At 37.9% G+C, this 20,917-nt stretch overlaps 1 protein-coding gene across 1 annotated transcript in view; it reads right to left on the minus strand.

The window, feature by feature from the left end:
- NRG3 (neuregulin 3) overlaps positions 1–20,174 on the minus strand; it is a 113,795-nt gene extending 93,621 nt beyond the window's left edge. Inside the window, exons 1-2 of the mRNA XM_009704289.1 lie at positions 20,122–20,174; positions 19,397–19,470 (exon numbers count right to left, since the gene is read on the minus strand). Of these exons, the coding sequence (XP_009702591.1) occupies positions 19,397–19,470; positions 20,122–20,174 (127 nt within the window). The remainder of the gene's footprint in view (positions 1–19,396; positions 19,471–20,121) is intronic.
- Between the last annotated feature and the right edge of the window lie 743 nt (positions 20,175–20,917).

Below are 20,917 nucleotides of genomic sequence, written 5' to 3' on the forward strand. Positions count from 1 at the left end.
TAACGACAATGGTTATTAGCTCACATAACTGATTACACTTTCCACATCTCTGAGTAGAGAGGCTTGTACACCAAATACCTGGGTACCGATTTAGTATCTATGATGACTTCCCATAAGACTGCTGAAAACTTGTTACTCCACATACCTAGTGACATCCTTTAGAAAGGGTTGTTGAGCTCTGGGCTCTGTCACATCTGCAAGAGTTGCACTCAGGAACAGTCACAATGTACACATGAAATTTAAGGACAGAATCTAAGGAAATTCTGTATAGTCTTTGGGGTCAGCTGTTTGTCCACAAGCCTGCATATGTCTGTAAGGTTTCCCAGTAACAGTCCCTCCCTCTCCTTGTGACAACCAGATGCTGGAATCGGATACAAATACTTGCCATCTCATCTCCTATCCATTGCCAGTTATCCAGTCCAACATCTGTTCTCAAATGCCCTATCTATCCACTATGAACCGAACCAAACCGAGGCACGCAATACAAATACCATTTGGGACACAAAAGAAAGAACGAACTCCCAAGCCCTAAAATGGCATACAAAAATTTTCATCAACCATTCATTTACTCCCAGGTGTTTCAAAGGCATTAGGGAGATAATTTTCACAAAACCTAAGTATAATTTAAAAAACTGACTTAAGACATATAGGAGCCTAAATATTATTAAATGTCCAGAGGTGCCAAAATTCCGCTAATAATTTTGCACTTTCTGCCTTTACTTTTTCCATTTGTGTAAGAGATTTTGCATTCTTACAAAGCAGATGCATTGTTTTACATTCAAATAGTGGTGCAGATGCTAGTACCTAAGGCTTGAGAGATTTATGTATAATAACGGGAGTGCACAATAAACAAGTACACTTGCATGCATACCAAAAAGAAGCTACATCAGTCAATCAAACTGCTGGACAACTGATCCAAGTTTACAGATAAATGTAAAACAAAATAAAATTCTCCAGTCAGCCAGACTGCTTCTTCAGAAAAATATGTTATGCATTTCATAGTCCTGCAGTGACATGGATAATGTACTACTTCCCTCTTTGAATAAAGAAATTTGTTTTCTAAGCCAAGGAATGTGTTAAAGCAAAATAGTCATTCTTCTGCATTGCTAGCAATAAAAAAATAGCAACCGTATCAATCAGTTTGTATAACAAGAAAAAAAAAGTATGTGACAATGTCAGGATCTCAGCACATCCCACTTTGCATACAAAACAACTGCACTTCATCTGCACACTAACTGTTGTACCGGACCCACGCTGCTTCTTTCCCAGTCACTTCACTTAATCCAATATGTAATTTTCATATTTTTTCTGGTGTAAATACCACATTCTGTATAAATGAAAACAATAAAAATTTCTGCATATGCCTTTTTCATGAACAAAAGAGACTAAAATAAAGAACTACAGCAGTCCCAATCCAAACTTGACAACTTTATGCAGTTCTTCTTCTGTCTTTATCAATCAAAACCACTCAAATAAAAATAATGGTATAGGTAAGAGCTTTGAATTGAATTCTTGATTGTAAACCTGTACCAGAAGTCAAAGGTGTCTGAACACAGTTCTCATCAACAACACTGGGGGAAATCAACATTTTGAGTTTAACCTACACCAGGGATGAGCAGATATAAATTGGGGCACCCTATGGTCAAAACCCAGGGAGTAACATTCATTCTGCATTGATCAAAGCAGCTGTGTCTATTCTCATTTTCCTTTTGCTTCTAGCTTTTTATGGCCAGCAATTGAAGAAACTCAGAAATCTTTCAGAATGTCCCAAAGTACCTCTTCAGCAATCTGCCTGACCCCAGAGCTACATCCTGACCCCAACCCCAAGGCAGCGTTAGGAGGCAGGGCTCTGCAGACCTGAAGTCCAAGTTCGTTCACATCCACCACTCACTCTGAGAACGACTCCATCTGCTCCTCCTGGCCTCCTACCCCTACTGCTCTGTTGTCTTACACAATTAAACCTCCCCCAAAACTCATCTTAAAATGAAGTATTTTTCTTGTATTTCTTCTAATTTGGTTTTGTGGGGTTTTTTGAGCCAATCACCTACTCCTTAAGTATTTTTCTACTCCTACCACATATATTATAATCTGCTGGTAAGGGATTTCTGCATAAAGAATAAAGAGGGATGTGCTTAGGCAGTAATCATGAATTCCCTCTCTGATCCATATTTTTCCAAACTCCCTCCTCTTGAAGAGTCTCAGCTAATGCCTAGCACACAGCTATGTTTACTGCTTTTTAAACTTTACTATCACTCTTGGCAATATTATTTCCTTTGCTGCTGCTCTTTCTTCTGCTCAGACACAGACCATCTGCCATCCTGCTCACCAAACTACTTGTCAGCTTTAATATCTGTAGGCAATGAAGGATATGATAGGCGTGAATTACTTTCATGTTTTTCTTCCTAAATTTTGGGTTAAGGAGAGTATGTATTGTAATGAGAAACTGACTATGAAGAAAAAGCAAAAGCCCATAGCAGATAGGACAGAAGGCACATACAATAAATTTTCAATGTGCACTTCCTACCCCTTATTACAAGCTTATTCAAATTCCCTTGGCAATCAACTTTAAATGGTTTTCAGCACACCTAGATGTTAGGCAAAAGATTCCAAGTTAGACACTTTAGATTTTCCCCCCAAAGCTGATCCATTTTTGTGAAGTAAAACATACAAATTGTTCCAGTGAAAAATGTGCCAATGATATTCAGATTAATCAAACTAGAGAATCCTCGGAGTAATTCTAATGAAATAATTTTAAGGATTGCAGCTCTAACAGGGAACTTGACAGCTGATGAAAGACAGCGTTGTCAAAAGTAATGCACATTGTAAGGATGAGCTGTAACTATTAAAAATTTTATGTTAGCGTATACATACTAGATGTCAGGAGGAACATTTATATATGAAAGATCAAGATGGGAAAAACTTTAGAGCCCAGTTCCTCCAAACCACTTGGATTTAGGGTCAGGACTGGAAGGCAGGGAAGATCAATCCTCTTTTTATACTTGTTGACCATTCTAAACTTGACTAATTCTCATTTTAAGGCTTAAGTAGAGTCCCATTTTAAGTAAATCTCATTTTCACTTTAAGCTTAAGTAATTTTCATTTTCAGGATAAACTCAGCTGGGAAGTTAAAATATACAGCAGACTTTCCAGGTCTTATTCTGGGCAAGCAAAGGCTCATTTGGAATTCATATCAGCAAGTCCCTCCACTTGGGCAAAAACTGATTCCACAGTACACTTCAAAAAAAAACACTAAACCCCAAACTATTCATTGGATTTTTTTTTTAAAAAAAAAAATCTCATCCACATTGTCCATCTTGACAGTCCTGGGCAACACAAGAATGAGAGGTTAACTATTAACACCCTGCCAAGTTTTAGAAAAAGCCTTTAATTTCACAAGTACTGAGCAGTATCAACCCAATCCATCTTGACAGTCCTGTGCAACACAAGAATGAGAGGTTAACTATTAACACCCTGCCAAGTTTTAGAAAAAGCCTTTAATTTCACAAGTACTGAGCAGTATCAACCCAAGAAGCAGGTTGCTGATGCTGCATTATTCCATTCACAGTTGAGATATACCTAAAATATCCTAAATTAAAATCTAAGCAAGGTCGAGTTCAACCTACGTCAAGACTATATATAAATATATACACATATATATTTTCCACTTGTTTCTTAGTTTCCTCTTATTGTAACTTGAGGGGGGGAGGGGAAAGAAAAAAATATATTTTCATCTTTATACATGCTGAATTCTGGCAGTCAGATTCACAATTATGTCAACACAGCTAAGCATCTCTGGATTTGAGATGTTTTGCCAACCCAGCAGGGTCAATGTCCATGCTTTCAGTACAGATCTGCCCTAGCAGATACCGAATAATTTCCCTCTATTAAGAAGCAGCCAGACATAGAGGAGCTATGACTTTGAGTCTTCCTCAGATTGTCTTGTTGAAGCTTCTTAAGTAGTCAGAGAAGCTAATATCCTCTACATATTACCTCATAACATCTAAGTTTGGTTTTTGCCTAACTTGCCATATTCTAATTAGTCACTGGTGGAGCAGGAGAGTATGTCTCCCTCAGTAACTACGTAGGGAACTTAAGGTTATCTCAATTCAGACATCTGTGGGGTGGTATGAAAAACCATGTAGAGCCTATGCTACTCTCACAACATCCGGTATGAGGTTTCTGACTGATGCAGGGTTGAGGAAAGAAGTCCTGGAGGGAGAAATGGGTTATTCTGAGTGTACCTTCAAAAGGCACAGAGAGCTCATAAAACAAGAACCAAATGAAATGAGTTATCATCTCCCCAAGTAGATGCATCTCTATATTTAGCAGCAACTATTGTAGTCGTTGACACCTTAAGTGTCCTAATCACTGCCCCAACTGGGCCTAACTTATTACCTTTCTACTTACAAACCCATGTAGTAGCGTTGTCCCTTATAATCACAGATTCATAGAATTGTTTATGTTAGAAGAGGTCTTTAAGTCACTGAGTCCAACTGTTAACTTAGCACTGCCAAGTCCACCACTAAACCATGTCCCTAAGCACCACATCTACACGTCTTGTAAATACCTCCAGGGATGGTGACTCCACCACCTCCCTGGGCAGCCTGTTCCAATCCCTGACAACACTTTCTGTGAAGAAGTTTTTCCTAATATCCAATTTAAACCTCCCCTGGCACAACTTGAGGTCATTTCCTCTTGTTCTATCACTGGTTACTTGGGAGAAGAGACCAACCCCCGCCTCACTACAACCTCCTTTCAGGTAGTTGTAGAGGGCAATCAGGTCTCCCCTCAGCCTCCAGACTAAACAACCCCAGTTCCCTCAGCTGCCCCTCATCAGACTTTTTCTCCAGATCCTTTACCAGCTTTGTTGCCCTTCTCTGGACATGCTCCAGCACAGTATTCGAGGTGCGGCCTCAGCAGCACAGAGTACAAAGGGACGATCATTCCCTAGTCCTGCTGGCCACGCTATTTCTGACACAGGCCAGGATGCTATTGGCTGCCTTCGCCACTTGGGCACACTGCCGGCTCAAGTTGAGCCAGCTGTCGACCAACATCCCCAGGTCTTTCTCTGCCAGGCAGCTTTCCAGCCACTCGTCCCCAAGCCTGTAGCATTGCATGGGGTTGCGACAGAAGTGCAGGACCCAGCACTGAGCCTTGTTGAACATCATACAGTTGCCCGCGGCCCATTGATCCAGTCTGTCCAGAACCCTGTGCAGAGCCTTCCTATCCTCAAGCAGATCAACACTCCTGCCCAACCTGGTGTCATCCGCAAACTTACTGACAGTGCACTCGATCACAGAATCACAGAATCAATTTGGTTGAAAGAGACCTCCGGGATCACTGAGTCCAACCTTTGCCCTAACATCATCATGTCAAATAGACCATAGCACTAAGTGCCACGTTATGTCTTTTCTTAAACACCTCCAGGGATAGTGACTCCACCACCTCCCTAGGCAGTCCATTCCAATGCCTAACAACCCCTTCTGTGAAGAAATGCCTCCTCATTTCTAGCCTGAACTTCCCCAGTACAGTTCGAGACTATTGATCTCGTCATCCAGACCATTGATAAATATATTAAATAGAACTGGCTCCAATACTGAGCCCTGGGGAACACCACTTGTGACCAGCTGCCAACAGGATTTAACTCCATTCACCACCGCTTTTTGGGCCTGGTCAACCAGTTAGTTTTTTACCCAGTGAAGAGTATGCCTGTCCAAGCCATGGGCAGTCAGTCAGTGGCTAGCTAGTCACAGAAGTGACAGCTATACAATGCTGTGAATATGCAATACTCCTTTTCAAGTAAAGAGCAGGAGTTTCCTACAAAAGAGTTTCCTACAAAACCAAACTGGATAGCAAATATTGGCTTATACATAACCAAGTCCAAATTCAGAAAATCCTCTTTCCTTGCATGACACACTGTGAGAGATATTGTCAGCTAACAGTTTTGCTTTTTTTCATGTGGCATTTTCTTTTGTCTTTAAGGAATAAATTCTGAAAACAAATGTACATGTTATAACTCTATTACTGTATGAAAGCCGTGCTATGCTCAACTCAACATGCATTCAAATTAGAATTACAGATGACTGCAAAGTCAACAGCTATAAGACAATAAAAATTGATGAGACTGATACTAGGTATGATCCATCAATTTCCCTTATTTTCCCTCAGTGGAAACATGTACCATGTCAAAAAATTATGGTATTCCAGAAAATATTTGCCTTTGCCCATTTACCAGCTTTCTATCTGACACTTTGTCCCCGTTGTCTGTTTAATAAATGGTCATTTCATTGTTTTGTTTGAACAGAGGGTAAAATGAGCAACCAGGACCTAACAGGACACCTCAGAAGAGCTGACACGGTTTGTACCATGAAATTTCAGCACATGTGCTTGGCCACATGCGCTACTACATCCAGACCGTAAAGTATATTGGAGATAGGCAAGGATAGACTTTATCTTATATTAGTCTTACCCTTTTTTGATGGTTGTCTGACAACAGGAATCACCTTACGTTTGATCCATATTAAGGAACAGGTTTTTATTTTAAAAAATGAGCCTCTCTTTCCATGCAGGGATTTATATTCTTCCTTTTAAAGTAACTGGTACTCTTTGGATAATCCTACTTGATAAGCTTAAATCTATCCTACTTCAGACAAACAAGATTGCACTAATCTGCCAAAGCAGGTCAATTACGTACAGATTGTGACAGCAGCAGGCACATAGAAAGTAAACACTTGGTCCAAAAACCTACTACTATCATGTAAAGAGCCATAGGGGCAAAGAGTCATCTCATGGAGCCATTCAGCCAGCTGTCCTTGCTCTACATGGTACGTGACTCGGTGTAGCTTCAGTTAAGTTCTTCCATCACCAAGCTACAAGGACCTCGTTATTTGCCAAATCAAACAAGGTACTGAATGCAGCCATGTTATAAAGTCATGGTGCGAGACTTCCCTCAATGCAACTGCAGGGCATCGGTTTGCTTTATCACACAAGCAGGCAGTTATCACAGAACAGCTAACTGCACTGTAAATCTACACCATGACTTACAGTACATTGGTCACATAGACATAATAGAACATAAAAACTAATTTACCCTGCCATCTGTTTTTAAATGTTGCAGTAAAATTCGTAACAATAATACAGAACTGGACATGATATTTGATCTGTAATATGCAAAATTCTAGATTAGTCTAATAATCTGTTCCAGCTTCCAAAAGAAATTATGAATTTATATTGACTGGCTTTGCCTTAAATACATGCCTAGCCAAATATTCCCATTTTCCAGTGGATTAAGACATTCACTACTATCATACAAGACTGAATCTTGAGAATGGTAGTACTGCATTGGTAAGTAGCATTTTTACTTGGAGTTATTCAGACATCTACACATACGGCTTAACCAAGTTTCACAACTTACTTCTGAAACAAGTCATCTTTTCTCTAAAAGTGTACAGATAACATTGTAAGGCTTTTAAAGCATTTAAGCCTTTGAATATTCACTGAACACTGAACAAAACCTAACAAAAAGGGTTGCTTACAACTTGGAGACTAATACAGTAAATTAATATGGCATTAATATGAGATCAACACTTTTGAAGACCACTAAACCAGACTGCAATACTTAAAGCCTTTACACTAACAAAATTACCTTTTGTCTTTATATATTAAGATATATATACATATTTATAATTACAACTGTTTATCTCCACAGACCAACAAGTTCCTTCAAAATTACACTCTCCCCCCGTCAGTGCACTGAATTGTCCGTTCAGGGGGAGCTCCACCACCAGCAGGAGCCAGGCTCCTACATTAGAGTTGTTCAGCTTCATAGAAAAAGTCTTTTCAGAAGGACTTATTAAATCCAGAGAATTAAAATACGTCAGATCATCTCACTATCAAGAAAACTACAAATTTGTAAGGTAAACCACAAATTAATGCAAATAATTCAGCTGGATGCTTCAAATGTGCTTAGTATCTTTTACATGAGTAGTTCTCCTGAGAAACAGTATGCATTCAGTATAGTTTTTTGCAGCAGCAAGACCTAAGTCAGTATCACACATTCTGTAAACTCCAGCACCTTCTATAATATAGATGAGCATTAAGGCAAAATCTCCAGGGTAGAGCAATACTGTAAAAATACACGTTTTACTATACCAGAGATTTCAGGTCTACCAATTCATCACTAGAGCTAGCTGGGAAATAGTTTAGTCTTTCTCTTCCAGAAAAGAAACAAGAAAAGACACTGACCCACTCTCTTTTCTGTGGTGTGATCTAGGCATTCATCTGGAAGACAGGAAAAATCAGGTCAAGCAGAAGAAGCACTTGAACCTGTGTTTCACCTGTTATGGACAAATATTCTGGTCTCTGCTAATTTGAGGTCTCTTTTCATGTGTCAGATCAGAACTATTTTCTTCTGAACCTGAAAAAGTTTTCCCAATAAAAGTACTGTTGAGGCCCATAAAAAGCTTCAGTGCTGAAAATGCAACCTTTTTTCAAGAAAAAGTCAGTTTTATTAAAAAAGAAACCGAACAAACCAGGTTAAATTTAGATGCTGCCTTTCACAAACAGCCCACACAGTGGATATTTTCTCCTGATAAGCATCAGGTATTAACCTCTTTCTGTATCTTCAGAGATAATTGGAGCCAACTCCTTTGGAAACAAAATGGAATGTGGACATCTGTTCACTGTAAATGTGTAAAGAACATTTTGGACACTAAACTAAGCTGCAAATTATATTTTTTATTCCATTATGTGGCAAAAGTAAAAAATTATATATAAGGAAGAAAGGGAAGCCTAAATGAGGGAGACCAGACAGCACATGAAAAACAATTTGTGATCTAGGCATTCATCTGGAAGATGGGAAATAGGTCAAGCAGCGCAAGGAGTCAAACCTTGGTTTCAGAGAGGGAGTGAAGGTCACACGCAGTGGCAGTGTGGGAAGAAATCACAGCAAAAGCATGTGGCAAATATTGAATGGTAGCAGAGATCAGCAGAGAGTGAAGAGTGACTAATAGAAATGTAATTCAGATACTGAAGGGGAAAAGCCTCTCAAATGGGCAAAGAAATAAAGTAGGTATGTCAGAACAGAAGGTAAGATAATAAAAAAAAAAGCAAGCAGAGAGTAGGAAATCAAGACAATTGGGCCAGGAAAGAGAGAACTGGTATCTTAAACAGCAGAATATATAGTACACTCACATCTCCTTTTGATGATGATAACCCAGCTGAGATGGTAAAATGATTGGGGAAGATGGAAACAAGATCAAAGAACAGAACTACTTGCAAAAATCAAATGGGCAATAACAGGCAGAGGTTGGCTATTATAATTCGGTCGTTCAGTGGTTCAGTACTGTTTCGTTCATTTGACCATTCAGTGCTAGATTGCCAAACCTGTTACTCAGGCCGTGTACAGAAGTAACAAGAGAAACTTGCTGTTTCCCAGGCCTCCTCTTAACCTGTGACTGATGACGGCAGCAAACAATTGGAATTTTTCCCTAAGCAAGAGCAAAGAGCCAGAAGCCCTGGCAGGAGGGTGCTCTCTGAAAAGGCTGGAAGTGAATCAAGTCCTCCCAATACAAACAATCTCATTGAGAACTGCCTGTTACAATTTGTTCTTTGGTTTGCTCCTGGGACAACGCTGATCTGGTTTGTCTTTTAAGAAACCATTTCCACAATCAAATTTATCACTGAAGAAAATGAATACATAACCTCATGGTTGGCAATTTCCGCCCCCCAACGGTCAATACAAAAATCTCTAGAAAAATAGTAGTCATACATGGAATAAAAGTCACGATAGGACAATGTAACCTTGAAGGATTAATGAACAAATCATTTAACAGTTTCAGTAAGACCAAAATTTTACCATTTGATCTTTTTGGTCTAGGGAATAACAGTTTCATAAATTACTGGGTTTGCACAGTGGAATTTTAACCAGAAATGGCTGTTCCATCTTGTCAAATATGATTGTTACGGAAAGTCTGAGAAATGAGCCTGAAAATGCCTTCAGGAATCTCAGTACTATCTTTCTTCTTAAAAGAAAATAATTACCTTGATGTGGCAATCAAACTTACAGTAATGCTGACCCCTAATGTCTTCAGCAAGATTGCCTTACCCTAGGAAGATATGTACATAAACACATTACCCCCAAAGCATCTGGTCTTCACATCAACACAGAGGACTTACTACATTAATATTGAACAATACGCTTATTCCAGGTTTTCCTTAATAAGCAGAGATTGTTCAAATAAGCTGAATCAACACTGGTAGAAGCTCCATGTGAAGTGAAGTCTAACAACAATAATTGCCTTAATAAGCATCCTTATAGTGGAGTATGGACTTAATACAAAAAGTGAAGATCAGTTAAGAGCGCAAAAGCTCTTACCAAGTATTAGTTTGGGGACGATGATCAGCACACTCAGCAGAAATCCTCTTGGGGGAAACTTTAGCTCTCATGTATGAGCCCCTTAATGTTTCTACTCTCAACACAGTACATGTGTTAGACTTATCTCAAGCTCTGTGCCTGTAGGAATCACTGCAGAATTTGTCTTCCTGCTGTTTATTACTTAGTCATATCACTGTACTGCAGACAGATCAGAATATCAGGTACCCCACAGCTTTGTGATTTCTCTGCACATGCACTGCTGCATTTTCTACTAGAATCATTTTAACACAGAACCACTCATAGCAGAAGGCCAAACACCCAGTTCAGACTTAAATTTAATACAGAAAGATACATTCAAAAGTGTAAGATCAGCTGCCAATAAAGAGAAATCCATCTCTTTTCTCCACATGTTCTTACTAGCTCCTGCAATAGGCTATGGCATCTTTATGAAACCTATACCATGCCATCTCAAGCAATCCTGAGGCATTTAACATCAGAAGTGTGACTAAATCACCAAGATAAAGCGAAATGGTATTGCTAAAGTGAAATGCTATTTGGACAACTGAGTAGCTAATTTACAAAGATAGAACCTGATAAAATGAATGCTTTTCAGCTAAATCACTGTCACGTTTTGTGCCGTTTTCTTGCATGTCAACTTGCCATGACCCATCTTTGTTTATACTTTTCTCCCTGAGCATGAAGAACTATGGTTGCTGCGCTGCTGAATTCTCCTCTTAGAAGGCCTGTAAATGTGATCTGACAAGTCAAATGATTGACTGCACCTTGTCCATCCAGGTAAAACCAGAGGAGTCCTGAAAGACAGTGGGACATTGACACCAACCGTAACATATCGTCAGTATGAAGTGCACGAAAGTCAGAAAAGTTAGTTACTCGGACCAACAGGCTAAATCAGATGCTTCCAAAGTGTCACAGAACATATACTTAAAGTTATATTTATAGTTATGGTTTTCCAGACACGTGATGGCCAATAGAAGATTTAGGAAATCATAACGTGTTTGTAAGAAGAGTGGATAGAAGTTGATGTTTCAGAGGCTCATCACTTCAGAAGGTGCTTGTTTAGCAGAAGCGCCGTACCGCCTCTCATTCAGGCACAGAGATGAACCCAGCGCTGGTGGCAGAGCGGGTTCGCCAGCGGGAGAGTGCGATTCACAGCTCCGGCCCTTACGTAAGGCTAACCTCTCTTCACAGCCATCTGCCGTGGCTGTTGTGTAACAAGCTGTAGTCGAGTGTTCTGCCATCATATGGTAAATTGCCTTAAAATACACGTGCAAAAATCACTACACAAAGACCTAGAAATTCTTTACCTAGATGCAACTCCCAAATTTCACAGATGAATGGTAGTTTCAAATTCCTCCAAAGGGCAGCCTTCAAACTCCTCTGCATAGGACGGCTGTAATTTCCTTCTTGATTTCCAGCATCCATGGCTTACAGGAAGATACACTGATTAAAACTTTTTGTTGACTGGGATTTGCATTGCTAGATATCTCATTTTTCTGTCTTCCTTGGGATTTATACTGAGATCAAATAAAAGGAATTTTCAATTTCATTATTATCCTTCTACATATAGGTCGTATTTAAAGAAGGAGAAGGAAACAAGTGGTTTTGAGTTTTAACTTTTTTTTTTTCCCCCTGCTGTCAAAGATATTGCATCTACCTCATTCCAGCTTCTCTCCACAAATTTCTACAGACATGCAGTCTTCACAAGCTGAATTACAGAAGACCACCTATGGCCTAAAAGTCATGGCAAAAATGGACATACTTCAATACTCCAAATTAAAAGTTTTGAAAAGAAAACATTGTTGAGTAACCAGATGCCAATATATTCTTGTCTTCCAGAAGAGGTAAACAGAGAAAATAGAGGAAAACAGTTCCTTTAAAACTAATAAAAGGATTTTGGTCAAATTCAGACTGAATTTTTCTACTTTTCCAAATAAAGTTGGATATGAATTTGGTAAAGGCTGACAATTCACTTAAAACTGAAATATGAAATGGAAATAAATTGTAAACTCTCATCCAATTTTTTCCAGAAAGCAAGCCAGGGGGTGGGTGGAGGTGTGCAAACTCATTGCTGGTTGTTTTTCTAAAAGGACTAGGAATTCAATGAAAGTAGGGGAAAAACAGCTCGGTTATTGCACACAAATGTAATGAAAGCAATTCAATTAAATGCTCTTTGGAAACACCTCTCACTCTAGTGGATTTTTTTGTTGTTTTTACTTGAGTGACACAAACTTAGAATTCTAGAATTAATTTAAAATATTCCTCCCTCTACATGAGAAACATGAAGATCACCCAATACTCTTGTGATTTTTAAAATCTATTCTGCAGTACTAACAGAAAAAAAAATAAATAGAAATAATCACTGAATAACATCCATACTGCACATTCTGCACAAGTCACTGTTAGCTTACTCATAGAAACAAGTATTACTTCAAGTTGTTTCCTATGCATTTAAATGTGTTTTTAAGGTTGTAAGAAACAATTATATTATCAAAACTGATAGTGATTTTGAGTGTGATTTTCTTTGCCCACTGCATTAGTAGCAAATTTGTGATTTCAATTAATTTTTCTTGGGCTTTAACTTTTCAATATGTTCTGACAACAAACACCTTCACACTTCCATTTATCACTGGCAAACCACTTTACTAACACTTTGTTAATGTTGCACTTTTGGTTTTGAGCATTTCATTCCAGTTCTGCAGAATGAAGTCTAAGTTCCTATTTTAAAGGAAAAAACCCCAAAACAAATCAAGAGCATTCATACTATTCACACAAAGTAAAATTTTACAGCTTCAGCACAACTTAAATTTGAAAACACGTCATCTTTTACAGTCTGTATCCTGAGGTCTCTACCCACACTTGATCAAAGAGGAGGGAAAACATGTCCCTCATTCCCCCAAGGATATATTTTCTTTCTTGTTTTACCTTGCTGAAGTTTCATATTCCCCAGCCTGTCTCTCATGTGATGCATCTTTTCTCATCTATAGATAAATTCATTAAAACTTCTGAAGTGACTGTGTCTCTTTTCTCCGTTATTGCTATTTCTATCAAGGCAATTCCTTCCTTCCTTCCTTTCAATCTTTAATGCATCAGCACTAATCTAGGTTGATTTGTGATGCATTTGAACGGGAGGAACTCTGTTTATATATCCTTATAAAGAAGCCGTAGTTAACAGAAATGTCATTCCCACTTGATGGATGCTAACAGATCTTATACTGACTTGTCATTTTCAGGGACTTCACTTGACCGTTTGTCAGCACATAGCTCTTAAAACCTAATTTTACAAGGCAATAAAATATCACCTTTTGATGATTTCATTTTTGTAAAAGCTTAATATCCTAGAGCAACATTAATAATTTGTATTCTGTGAACACACACTTGATGTGGCACTCTTTGCAATTAGACTGATAAGATAGCATAAAATGACAATCACTACAAAAGGAACTTGGTCTGCAGCCACACTCTCCATATGCTTTTTTTGAACACAAACCAGTCTTATACAGATGACATAGTTACTGCAGAAGGGCTTAAAAACCTATTCTTTTTGAGACAAAGTTAAGCTACAAAATTCAGATTTAGATCCTGTGGTGATGCATTTCCTCCCTCCTTTTCCTGGGCCTCGCTACAATTTCAGAATTCAAAAGATCTATCTGGAATTAAAGAAGCCCCATGTTAAATCTGTTTTAGAAGGACTTGCCCTCCACAAAACTCAGATATCCACCTCTAGCTAGTCAGTCCTCCTGTTTTCCCCAAATTCTCTTCCACACATAACCTACCTACATCCAACTTTCAAATTCTTTCCAATAGCAAAATCTTATTTTCTCCTATGCCTTCTAGAAATTAAAAAAAGGAGGAAAAAACAAATTCAAGAGGAATGTTGACAGATTTAGAAAGGTTAAGTAAAGTTCACAAAAAAATTATTCTGGTTCTAGAAAATCAATCATTCAGTAAGAGACTCAGAAAATTAATTTATTTTATTTATTCAGATTATTTGAAAATATATTCTATAAATATTTCACAACTGCAATGCACTTCTTCCTCTATTTAATAATGGTCCCTTTACAGACTACCTTCTTGGTGTCCAGTCAGTAGAAACTTCAAAGACAGCTCGGCTTAAAGCAGTCGGCTGAACCTCCCAAGTTCTCCAGAGAAGTCCAGACTTCTCTTTCAACCTAAATTATCCTATGATCTTACAAATACAAAACTGGACAGGTAGCAAAAAATAAAAAAGAAAGAAAATAAAAACTGAAAAAAAGGGCAAAAAGCCTAAGATTTTTGTCTGGGTTTTTGGTTTGGTGGTTTGTTTTTTTTTTTTTTGGAGGAGGTGAGTGTGGGTCTTCAGGCTTTGAAGACATTTCTGGGAAAACAGTTTTTTCCTTTTTAAACTATCTGGAGTTGTTTTACTTATTTACAGTTCCGGTCTTCCAGGAGAGGGGTTTTGATCCTTTACTACATACAGAGGTAATCTAAGAATGAGTAACTGCAGATTCCAGACATGACGCTTGCAGGTTTCTCTTTGATGAGATTCAGAAAGAAACATGATGTATGCCATGCTGTCACAGGTTAAAGTATTGTAAGACCACAGGCTATAGCTAGCTCTATAGGAATAAGACTTCTGACATTTGAAAAAGCCAGTTTAACAGAACCAAAGTGTAACACAGTAGAAACTGATAGAAAAAAAAAATATCAGTGCAGAAACAAAGTGCGCATTTTAATAAAGAACATAACTGACAAATCGGGGCTGTGTGGAAACTGGAAAGCCTTGAAATCCTCAGAGCAGGGATGATAAACAAAACCTGTTCCTCACGGCTAGCTCATGTTGATTGTAAGTGGTTTACAAACGAAGTATGATCAGCTTACAGAAGGAATTGCATGATGGGGTTGACTGCAACAGCAGGAGCATGGCCTAATGACCTATAAGCTTTCCATTCTATTTTTCTTCTTTAGGAAAATAATGCATTTATTTTGAGAACAACATTTGATAGGGGATCCCTCTTCACTTAAGCTTCTGAGGTCAAATGGGACAACTTGAATGTTAATATGACAAATACAAAATTAATACTGCACATTATAAAACTGAAATACACTTTTTGCATAGGAAAGTAGCTTTCAATGGTAAGTTAAGAACAAAATAGTTGAAGGCAGAGTTCAACAATTTGGTCAAAAAGAGGTAACCCATTCTCAATGCCTTGTTCAGCACTTTGGAATATCCGCACAGAACAGTCAAAGCTTTAAAGGTCATACTTTGTCTCAGTATAAAAACTGATCAAAAGAAGTATCTGCAGCCTACATACAACTTACCTTTCAAAACCTGTTGGGCCAGGCAGGTCTACTTCAGAACATTATAAAGGATAGTACATGAGTACATTTGTACACTTTATGTTGGATGTAAGCTCCCAATCCTATAGATACACACAGGACTACACATGCCTGAAAAATTACTTGTAAATAAAGTTATATTAAAGTTGTATCTATAATGTGAAAATATAAGTGCTCTACCATTGCCATGAACTGCATTTATAGAGAAGTTAGCCCAGATAGAGAAAGTTGAAGCAATGTTTCAAATATACTCCTATCCTTTCCTTCCAGCATATGACTGCTATTTCTTTTCTCTTTGTCCCATTCGTACTTCCTCCATAGATGAAGGAGGAGATGACTGAGAGAGAGTTCAGGGACTTGTTCTGCTCAGCATTAGCAGGGCTGACAGATTCCCTCCTCTTGATAGCGACTGTGAGCACAGGTTGCATTGTCATGCAGTCTTTTCCCTTATCGGTGACGTTAATTCTGTTAGGTTCCTTGTGCCTCCCATGGTTTAGGCAGGTTTCTCCCATATTCCAAGATTAACCTTGCGTTTGGGTTGGTTTTTTTGTTTGTTTGTTTTTTCAAAACATCTTTCACTTACAGCCATCAAACCTGGTTAAGAGTGGAGAAGTTAAGGGAAGTCTGAGATGTTAACACCTGGGATGCTTGAAGGTCCAGTACAAAAGCCTGTGTTTGGGGTGTTTTGACATTGCTCTAGGTGTGTCCTACATCTGTTTTCTTATGAATTTGATCCTGACTGTGAGCTGAAGGAAGGTGGCAGGTGGTAGATCTGACTGCAAGAAGCCACAGAAGCCAATTCAGGAACTTTGAAACACCATCAGGTAATTTCAAGAGGTGTCCTGAAAAGAGAATCTTAAATATCTTAAGCATTTGGTTTAATTAAACTACATGTACATGATTTAGCATGCATTAATCTCTATTAAGTATTGCACAATTTGTATTCATATCCATGATGTAAAGTCAAGATCTGCCTAACATAAACCTAAAATAAAGTAAGAAGCTGAGTTTGGCCTGATAGTCTTTAAAATACTGCAGAGCCATATCACACTATTTGTCACTCTGCAACTTCAGATAGTAGCTATGCTGAACAAGCTTGGCTTGTCTTAGAGAGCTATTTAAAAAAGACTCTTGCAAGTGTAAACAACTAACAATTTTAAGACAATATTGTTACTATTTTCCAAGTGACTGTGGTCCAGATTCATTTCCCATTTAATGACAAGTGAATGTTCTGAAGACGTAACCTGCACTATCACAGGCAAGGTAAGATTAAAAACATTAATTTAGTATTTCAGAAGCATGCAAACTTCAAATAAGTAAATATTGTTATCAGATGCATCATTAGCAGTTCAGAATACATTTACTACCAAGAACCCTAAGCAACCCCACAAAAGTCAGATAAGCTGGACTTGTTTATAAAGTTTGACTGACACCAGCCTGTGTTTGGCTACGTGCAGTCCAGACACAGCAGCACTCATCTGAGTGTTCAACTTTTGGAAATTAAGCCTTACATTTTAAAAAAATTGCTTCTTCCTGAAGTCACCTCCAAATTCACCCTCGCAGTGTCCTTCAGCAGTTCTCTTCCTAATCCAAACACACCACAAAACTAAGTTTGTGCAAAGCAACACCAGAGTCTTTGGAGATGATCATGTTGTGCTCAACTACTGCATCAAATACTTTTTACACTCCTCAGGTTATGCAAATAGCAAGTATTTCTGCTACTGAGTGCTAATTATCAGCACAGTATTATTTTTTTCTTCTCCAGAAGGAAGATAAATACATTACTGATTTAACTCCTGAGCAAAATGTTCATGTTGTCACTGTCCAGCTGCAGCAGAAAGTTTCTAGTATCTCCCTTTCAGGCTAGGCATGCTTAGAACAAGCACATATGAACATACATACACAGACATATATCATATTGTTGCAACACACAGAAATATACCTGAACAGAGTCTTTTTCTCTTTTGAATACAGATGACAATCAAATACAAGTTAAATTTCAAAACTACTGGGAAAGTACCTAACTCACTTAAACCTTCTTTATTTGTATCGGAAGAGGAGCCCTTCTTGGGTCATAGGTGTGTCCAGTGGATCTACATCATCATCAAGCCAAGGTCCCCTGCTCTTACATACTCTAAATAATATAATTTTGAAAGAAGGTCTCAATAAAAGAAAATATAATTGCCTTTGTGGTCAGAAGGGGTAAAAAGGACATTTCAGCAGAACCTTAGCTTACTGAGCAGGTTCAGGTGGCTGAACAATTTTACGGAAACAATGCAGTCATAAATCAAGCAGACTAAGTAAGCATCTCCCAAGTAAAGAGAAACAAGCCTGTGCAACCAACACAATGCTACAAAGAAACAACAACAATACTGTAGCGCTTTTGGTCTCGATAGATGCAGCTTAATCTGGGAGTCTTCTCTGGGCTTCGTATTGTATCCATATGAATTTCACCTCTACCCTTGAGAGAGTAAAGCTAGAGGCCTCTGTTAAAACTAAGTCAGATAGGTACCACCCTGTCCTATTGTTAATTGATTGTCCTTTCCCCACTTTTAGGATACAAATTACCTTGTTCCTTGACATATATACAACTTCTATGTTGACACATGCACATACAACTTGGCAGAGGTAAGAACTGCATATTCATTATAGGTTCTGCACTTTATCGTTAAAGGTCAAGCAAAAGGAAAATCTAAACCAAATACAAAGCAAACTGTAACGGGAGCTATACAACGTAGAGAGCTACAAAACAACAGGAGTGTTTGGCAACAGGCTTTCACATGGAAAAGCACAAGAAAATAAACAGAAAGCACAACAAAAGACTAGAAGAACAACCATTACTCTTCAAAAAACAGAAAGAAAACAACTCAAATCAAATTTTAAAGAGCACCCAAAACCAGAAGACTTAATACATTACAGTTTCCAGGTATAAGAACAAAACCAAGAGCTTGGATATGACCCTTTGTTGTACGTCACTTCATTAAAAAATTTAAGATAAACAACATTAATTAGTAAATGGATTCACTTCCAAGAAATTAATCTTGGATAATATTTTTTACATAGTTTTATTAGTCAACAGAATTTTAAAAGGGCAACTGTGGAGTACAAGAACATACATGCAGATGGTATTCTGGCATATACTGAGCAGTGTAATAGAAAGTTACTTTTTCTCCACGTTATCACCTGAAAGTACATCTTTACTCTGCAAATACAGAGTAATTTTGCTTGTAAAAGTGAAAAAGAAAAAGAATCTGAGTTTTGTGTAAACTGACATCACATATTTCCAAGGAGATTATAGTCTCTAGAGTGCCAGACAATACGAATTTATTTTCTTTTGAAGGAATCCCTTTGTAGCATATACTTAGTTTCCTTTCAGATTAATTTTATGTGTTCTTGAGTCAAAAGTAGAGAAACATGAATACTTTGGCTTTAAGCAGGGAAAGTATTATTCCAAATCATGAGGAATCAAGTCCTCTGATGGCCTGCCCTACTGCAGCAGCAGATGTTTTATAAGAACAGAGACTGGAGGATGCGTTTTCATCCTACCAACAAAAGCAACACCCTTCTCTTCACACAACCGCAGTGGCCCCTAATATGCTTTCTGACAACAGGCAAAGGGTCATCTCACATGGCAAGAACAGCCTCCAGCATGGATTAAAAATGTAAGAAAAACATTCGACATACTTGGATCTGACAAGATTGAGTCGGTTTTCGGCAAAAATTGGTCACAGCGGACTCCTTGGTACCCCTCTTTGCACCTGAGAAAAAGGGGATAAATGACAAACATACGCATGCGGTAGTAAAAGGTTAATTTCAAGGTAGCAAAATCAACTAAAATTCTCCCTGTCAATGCTGTGAGGGACTTGCATATTCACAGTTATTTCAACTATTATGGAAGCAAAGTTATTACTCAAACACAATGGAAGCATGTAAAATAATTTGTATTTCAAAAAATTCCCCTGAAACCTTTTAGATTGTTTTAGAAACTACAAAGAGAAACATCATTTAGGCATAACCGTTCTTTTAAATATCAATTCAGTGAAACAATCAAAGAAAAATAGTCTATAAAATAGACATATTCATAATAAAATAAACTCATTAGGTAACACAAAGCTTTATAAAGTTTCTGTACTGTACAAACCATCAGATTAACAACTTGTTTCTCTTTGGCTGTTTGAATGAGCAGGGAGCACTTACCTAGCCATTAATTTTAAGACTAGTTTCTCCCATGCTTAAAAGATAACATGTTTTAGCATGATAGACAACATCAGGCACAGTTTGTAAATGGACAGTCTTAGATGTCTGTGCGATTAGATTTTAAAGCACATAAACCATAATATCGTCTGCTTTACAAACAAGAATTGGCTCTGATTGAGATTCTAATGCTATTATTTATCTTGAAACCTTACTTTGAAGAAATTTCATTTACTGCATTTGGACTGTTCTCAGAAGCATCTCTCATTTCAACTAAGTGTATCAGAATCAGACCTTTAATTATTTATACACCAAGCAGTTTTTCAGAGACAAGTGATGGACACTTTAATTATAAATGATAGCAACAGGGACTCCTTATCTCCCAAAGCTCTTGCATATCATATAAACAATACGCTCAAATCAGCATCACCACCTTTCATTAGGATTGACAACTGCAGCTTGAATGATGTGATAATGTCAGGAATAGAAGTTATCTGCTCCTTCACCATGTTTCTGATCAGGTTTCCTCTAAAAGTTGCCTTTTAAAATGCTTTTGGTTTAATAAATTAATGCTTCAGTGAGAAGTGCATCTCACTGGCATTGATTCAGGGATTAGTAAGCACATTTGTGAACAAATACAAAAATTGTAAGAATTCCCACCAGACCCAAAAATGTAGTAAAAATCTACAGTAAGAAAAAGATTTTTAAAAACAGACAGGTATTATTTCAAAATGTCCCTTTTGGCCTTTCTCCCTGAGGGATACTGAGCGCTACTTTGGAGATCAGCTTCTTACCAGTACTCACCTATCTATAAAATGACTGACTGGGAAAAACTGAATTCAGATCCTATTGCAGTAGTCATAAGTTATCAGCCAAGGAAAAAAAGTGTTCTAATTTTTAATGTAGAATATTCAATTAAAATTGTCCACTAGTCAGAAAAACTGAAGAAGTCTGCATATACTTAGACACTGCTGCATGCACCTTTTGCCTCTGATTATGAAACATCAGAAG

Source organism: Cariama cristata, unplaced genomic scaffold (genome assembly GCF_000690535.1).
Source record: "Cariama cristata isolate BGI_N322 unplaced genomic scaffold, ASM69053v1 scaffold4557, whole genome shotgun sequence".
NCBI classification, from domain to species: Eukaryota; Metazoa; Chordata; class Aves; order Cariamiformes; family Cariamidae; genus Cariama; species Cariama cristata.